At 44.3% G+C, this 7,394-nt stretch overlaps 1 protein-coding gene across 1 annotated transcript in view; it reads left to right on the top strand.

The window, feature by feature from the left end:
- The window catches only part of LOC106807532 (ankyrin-1-like), a 15,652-nt gene extending 10,855 nt beyond the window's left edge, over positions 1-4,797 (top strand). Inside the window, exons 3-5 of the mRNA XM_014809899.1 lie at positions 3,217-3,400; positions 3,849-4,417; positions 4,565-4,797. Of these exons, the coding sequence (XP_014665385.1) occupies positions 3,217-3,400; positions 3,849-4,417; positions 4,565-4,797 (986 nt within the window). The remainder of the gene's footprint in view (positions 1-3,216; positions 3,401-3,848; positions 4,418-4,564) is intronic.
- The last annotated feature ends 2,597 nt before the right edge of the window (positions 4,798-7,394 follow it).

The raw sequence follows: 7,394 nt of genomic DNA, 5'->3' as shown, positions 1-7,394 counted from the left end.
AATAAACCCTTCTAAACACTGTCACTTCTACAACATACCTTGATTTACTGACTGATTTTACTGACTTACTGTAATTTGTGATCATCATTTAACTGTCTATCGTGTCTATAGCTTTTTAAGCTCATTTAACGCAAGTTTTTATTGAGGTTTGCACATTATTGCTGGTACAAAATTTCTTTTCATTTACAGGCAAGGTTTATTTCTAAAAATTCAAGGACATTTTCATGAAATTCAAGGACTTTTCAAGCACAAAATCAACATTTACTAAATTCAAGTACTTTTCAAGAACTCCCTTCAAATTCAAGAACTTTCAAAGGACTGTGCGAACCATGTGAAATTAGTGCCATTTTGCCGGCGGCCGCGTGTTCAACCCCCCGTATAATCAGTCCACTTGGCCTATTCAAAATTTTGCCTATCTTACCTTTATATCAACAATATTTACCAATTTCCTGACTAGTGTTTACTTAGTGACTACTAAGAAGTAAATCATGTTCCAGCAATTGCTGTCAAACAAGTATAACTCCACTGATAGCAATGAAATACAACGAGTATGCCTAATAAACACAAAGCTAATACTTTTATTAATAATGGAATAAATTGAACAAAATTATGGGCCTGTTCAAACTTGTAAGGGCCTGTTTAAAATATTGGGTGTGCCTGTTCACATTTTGGCTAATTTCATGCCCTGTAGCGTATTCCCCCGAAAAATCTAACTCGCAAACTGCGTGATAACGGCTAGGGAGTCGATACCGACTACTTCGACCATGATGATGTATTCAATGTTGTTGCCAGTAGTGGAGGTTTCTACTGGCAGCACTTCTATTAGAAAAGCAGGGACAGATAGCCGGGGTGGTGCAGAGAGAGCTGGAACCATCAAGCGGTACCTGTCTCGGAGGATGGCATCTCAGTCGTCAGTACTGGTATTCCACTAGCAAAGAAATCCATGATGACTGCAAAAACTTCGGGTTTGAGAACCTTCCACTCATACTCCTCGTCAACCTGTTTAAAGTGTTTTAGAAATTAATTCGTATAGAGTTATCTCTGGAGAGTACCTGACATCTCGAAGAGATGTGACAGAGTATATATACTGTAATAAAATATTCAAGAAATGATATACAATAAAAGATTGGTCTATGCATATATGCGTAAATTTTTACGACTGGATCACAACGCCGTAAAAAATTCCATTAATTGATGCTGTATCCTTGACTTTAACTTAGTACTGTTCTTACACAATTTTTCATCTAATGCAGGTGTATCACAAAGAATATCACGTTGCTATAACATGTGATAGTAATGAGACCTTTCGTGTATATGTATGGACGGTCTGTACCTTTGTCACAGTGATAAAGTCTTCCCCAAAGAATACATTTCGTACTCCTTCTATTCTGAACATTTGCCTGAAAGATATGAGTACAATAAGACGTCAGTTGATTTGTTAAAGCATCCTCGAGCCTACACACTCATATATACACATGGATTATCCATTTCCCTATCATTGAGCATTTGAGAATATCGAGGACTCTTGTGACAATAGTGTAGCGATGGTAAATTCACTATAAATAATCGTATAAAATAATCAAATAATCATAGCGAGTCATATATGGCAAATTCTAGTCTGCTGAAGCAAAGTTGTGTACAGTTATGACATTGAAAACATTATCATATACCTGAGAGCTAGGGATCTTGCAAAACAGATCAGAATACAAATAAAGGAGAGAAGTTAGTGCTGACAAAATTGGACACACGTACGAAGCCAATGGTGAGCAGGCCGCATTGCGTGCATTGGGAAAATCTAAGGTGCCTCTCTCCAGCACCTGACAACCTGGGTAGAACTTGATGCTGTTGGGGTTTGGAGTTTCTTGAGTGCGTATGAACATCGATCGCCCTGTAACAGCAACCGCACGACATATAAACATGACACACTGACACTATTCTGCTGCCTAGCAAACAGATCTGCTGAATTCGAGACTCCCATGTTTTTGTTTAGGTTTATGCACAATTTCTAGCTGGTGTTCAGCATTAGACTGCGTACCGGCAAGGCGATGTACCAATTACGAGACTTGCCGTCTATGATATATATAGTCTATATAGCAGCGCACTACATAAACGTATAAAATTGCCATTTTATGCACAAATTCTAGCTCAGAATTTATGTAATATGGAGATATGGCACTATACAGACAAAGACCACTCATTGCCAAAAATACAAATAGATGAAGACATCACAATCATAGTTTTAACTTACTTTGCTGAACATTTGTTACCATCATTCCGCTTCTGTGCACATTTTTCAGAAGTGAGGTATTGCTACCGGGTGGTCCATGACGACTAGCCAAAACTCTCAGACTTGCGCTATGGTATCTGTTAGCATGACTGCTACCAATGCTGCATAATAGAAATAAATAACCTTTACTCTGTTGTCTCAATAAAGCCACTAAATGATGATATCATTGTTTGCTTTATGGTACATTTATGCTCTAGATACTATCACACCATATTGTATCATATTATATCATATTAAATTAATCTGTTAGGCTGCATGCTAAAAGCCTGTAGGCTGAATTTATTTTCTCTCCTGGCTATATTATTATTAAGGGATACTAAATTTACTCTAGGTTCTAGGGTTATTTTCAGTTAATTTAGGTTAAAATTATGCTACATAAAAGGTTTCATGGTTTTTATGTTTTAAAACTAATGAATACAGTTTTTCCACACTTCCTGTAAAGTCACATTTCTCGGTGGAAATGAACAAACAACACCTTCAAGAACACCCGCCGATTTTAAAGGGGCTACCCCCACATTTAAGAAAATGACATAGGTCTCAATCTGGACATCATCTCTATCCTTGAACACAAATGTACTACACACAGATGTAGATGTAGATAATCTTTATTTTCATCGGTAGGCCTACATTTAAAACACTGTTAGTGTTGCACGAAGGGTCGTTGTCGTAACAGATACTACAGATATGTACCCGAGGTAGTTTTAGGTTGTTTAGTATTATGTTTATATTTTTATATGAGGTATGTTTAGGGTTAGGGTTAGGGTTAGCTCTAGTACTATAGCCCGCATTCGATTAACTGCCGCAGGGCTATAGCACATTGTCAGCTGGAAATACCAACTGCAACCTGTTACCACCTGTCCCCACATATATATATATATACATATCTACGTATAAGTGTACGCGGCTGTATGTTGGGGCGAGGTGTGCAGGCTACTCGGACGTGATCAACCTGTTGTGTGAGTTCGGCGCCCAGGTGGCCTTCCCGCGGCCGAACCCTCACGACATGTTCCCCCGAGACGACCAGCCCGAGGAGCCGCTACGACTCGCCATCAAACACAAGCACTTCGCCGTCGCGGAGATACTGCTCAAGCACGGAGCTAACCCGAACACGAGGTAGTGCTGTTGCTCACGCTATAGCTGTGCGCGCGTCTGCGTGCATGTGCGCGTTGCCGAGTGAGCATGCGCGTCTGTATGTGGGAGGGGTTTCTGATTTATATACGACCCCTAACCGAAAGTACGTAGGTAGCAGCGTGTGTGTGCGTGCGTGTGTCCGGGCAGAGCAAGCGGTCGTTTATGTAAGTCCTTTAATGTTCATTAGGGGATTTTCGCCGTGATACTTAATAACCCAGCAGAAATAGCAAGCATTCAGTTATTTAATTAATTAATTATTTATTAATTATTATTATTAATAAAAAATGATGTAATAATTTATATTTTAAATTAAATTAATGTTTATTAATTAATTAAAACATTAATTAATATTATTATACATCGATGACTCGTGCTAGGTAACTTGCTATCCTTACTACTCCGATGGATATATATTGTGTCGCGCCCGCAGGTATTTCATGGGAGCTGAGATCAACTTGCTTGCAGCCGACGAGTACGTCCTCATGGACATACTGCTACGCTACGGCGCCGACGTCGACTCACGTGACCGCACGGGCATCACGCCGCTCATGAAGGCCTGCAAACATGGCGGCTGTCTCGAGACGATGATCGTGCTGCTCTCTCACGCCGCCGACGTGAACGCGCGCGCCACCGCGCGGCAGGACCACCGTACGGCGCTGCACTACGCCGTGCTGGCGGGCGACGAAGTCGCCGCAACGCTGCTGCTGCAGCGCGGCGCGCGAGTCAACCTCGGCGGCGGCTACGACGCGCCGACGCCGCTCGACGTCGCCATCTTGCGCGACGACCTCTCGATGATCGTCATGCTGATGGAGGCGGGCGCCGACGTGAACGCGATCTCGTCGAGCGTCGGCACGCCGCTGCACGTCGCCTGCGCGGCGCGGCTGCGCCACCAGGCCGTCATCGTGCACTACCTGCTCGCGCACGGCGCCGACCCCAACCGCTGCCGACACTACGCCGACGGCGCGTCGCTCAAGACGCCGCTCGTCGAGTACCTCAACAGCGACGACGACGATGACGACGACGAAGTGGCGCGTCTGCTGCTGCTGTACGGCGCGCGCGTCGTCATCGCACACTCGTCTCGCGACCTCGCCGGCGTGCTGCGCGCGCTCGGCCGACCGCGCGGCGAGCGGAGGCGCCACCTGGCAGAGCTGCTGGCGAGCGTCGCCGAGCGGACGGACGTGGCGTCGGTGCGGTGCACGCGGCTGGTGCCGGACGACGCGCGCGCGCTGCTGGAGCGCATCTGCTGCTCGCCGCCGCCGCTCACGCAGCTCGTGAGGAGGGCGCTGCGAGGCAACGCCGGCCGTCGCTACTGCGACGTCGTCGAGGCGCTGCCGCTGCCCAGCCGACTCATCCGCTTCCTGCTGTTCGAATTCAGCTGATCGCAGGAACGTGCCGAGAACTGCGAACGCTCAGGGCCCCACAGGCGTTCAATGAACTGTAGAACGCTCATAGAACTGCGGATGCTTTAAGAAACCGCAGATATTTAAGGAACTGAAGAACGTTCTTAGAACTGCAAACATGTATATCGAACTGCACAAATGTAGGGAACTGCATACGTTACACGAATAGGAGCCGCTAAACGAATTGTGGACCGTAAAAAGCTACGAAAATTGAGAGAGCTATGAACGTTGAGAGAGCCATAAACGTTGAGAGAGCTATGAACGTTGAGATAGCCATAAACGTTGAGAGAGCTATGAACGTTGAGAGAGCTATAAACGTTGAGATAGCCATGAACGTTGAGATAGCCATGAACGTTGAGAGAGCTATAAACGTTGAAATAGCCTTGAACGTTGAGAGAGCTATGAACGTTGAGAGAGCTATAAACGTTGAGATAGCCATGAACGTTGAGAGCTATGAACGTTGAGATATCTATGAACGTTGAGAGAGCTATGAACGTTGAGATAGCCATGAACGTTGAGATAGCTATGAACGTTGAGAGAGCTATAAACGTTGAGATAGCTATGCACGTTGAGATAGCTATAAACGTTGAGAGAGCTATGAACGTTGAGAGAGCTATGAACGCTAAGACACGGTTATTGTATTCAGCTATAAACGTTGAGATAGCCATGAACGTTGAGATAGCTATGAACGTTGAGAGAGCTATAAACGTTGAGATTGCCATGAACGTTGAGATAGCCATGAACGTTGAGAGAGCTATAAACGTTGAAATAGCCTTGAACGTTGAGAGAGCTATGAACGTTGAGAGAGCTATAAACGTTGAGATAGCCATGAACGTTGAGAGCTATGAACGTTGAGATATCTATGAACGTTGAGAGAGCTATGAACGTTGAGAGAGCTATAAACGTTGAGATAGCCATGAACGTTGAGATAGCTATGAACGTTGAGAGAGCTATAAACGTTGAGATAGCTATGCACGTTGAGATAGCTATAAACGTTGAGAGAGCTATGAACGTTGAGAGAGCTATGAACGCTAAGACACGGTTATTGTATTCAGCTATAATTAATGGTGCCAGCGAAGTCAACGTGTTTACATTTAATGAAATTTTCAATACGTTCTTTGATTAAAAGTGGATTGGGAATATACACCGGAAAATGCAAGTTGGTGCTGAATATATTAGTGTGGAACATGTACACCAGCGAAGAAGATAAGGTATTCACGATCATATACGTATGTGTATAGCATTGCATAAAAATATGTCTCACCCGAGCAGGTAACTGATTTTTAGATTATGCTCGCGCACTCTGTACAATACGAAGGAAACAAAATATACTACGTGCTAAAAAACACATGGTGCGAAATGTCCGGTTCTATAACTATAAGGGTATTTTAATATGTATTTTCATTTTTTATACTATGTACATTATGGTGGCACTTTCATTAACACACATACACACACACATCTCATTAGTAGGCTCTCAACATTACTTATATAATATTGATCACTTGACCTCAGTTATAATATCCAACAACATATGAAAAGCACATATCAGACACTCAAGACTATTTAAAGCTAGTTGACATTTCCTCTGATAAGCAGCAATAGGAAAGGTCCAGCTCAAAATCGAATCCAGATATAACAAATACTTCAACAGAGTGATTATTGTCAAGTGATTCCCAGTCCCACATCTGTTTAAAAAGTGAATAAAGAGTCAGCAAACTATTAATTTAATCAGCCATAAACGGAACACGCCTACACCGATCCTCTATCTACCATTCAAAACTTATAAATGTTTTGCAGTGGACACCAGTGCTTGTGAAACCATGCCTACACGATGCAACGCGGGTGGCTACAGGCATATTACTTCATCTACATGGTACTAGACGTTCGCCCGCACGTAGCAATGATAACAAAGCAAAGGGGATTGAAGCGAGGGAGGGGGATGAGCGGGCGCTGAACGATGGCATGGTCACGGTGCGGGGACGTGACGAGAATGACAACAAACCCTGCTATGTCCTCGTCTCCTCGCCCCTGCACTAATGAAGACGATCGGTTAAGCCAGCTCCCCTCCCACCCCCCATGTGGCTGATGCTGCAGATTTTTTTCTTGCCGCTGCTCCTGCTCCTGCTGCTGCTGCTGCTGCTGCTGTTGCAGATTTTTTTCTTGCCGCTGCTCCTGCTGTTGCTGCTGCTGCTGTTGCTGCTGTTGCTGCTGTAGCTGCTGCTGCTGCTGCGGCTTTCACTCTTTCTTGATAATATCGTCATCCATTAGTTTCATCTCGAGCTTATCGAATTCGTCCTGAGTAATCGTATCCAGTTCATCCTCCACCTGGAGAAAAGGCAAAGCAACGTGGTTGACATCACCTGGCAGTCCGTGCCATCTATTCGCGCTCCCACACCGGCCTATTATACAGAGATGCCAACACTTTTCTGAGCAAACTGTAGTGAGGATGTCTGAAATCTGTAGTACGAGGGTCACGCAGTAACCCAACTATGCTAGGGGGTTCGGGACATGTCCCCACGGAAATTTTTTTATTCTGAGATGCAATTTCCTGCATTCTGGGACCCAAAATGACA

This window comes from Priapulus caudatus, unplaced genomic scaffold (assembly GCF_000485595.1).
Source record: "Priapulus caudatus unplaced genomic scaffold, Priapulus_caudatus-5.0.1 Scaffold221, whole genome shotgun sequence".
NCBI lineage: Eukaryota > Metazoa > Priapulida > Priapulimorpha > Priapulimorphida > Priapulidae > Priapulus > Priapulus caudatus.
Note: the sequence above shows the minus strand (reverse complement) of the source record. Positions and strands in the feature narration are given on the sequence as shown.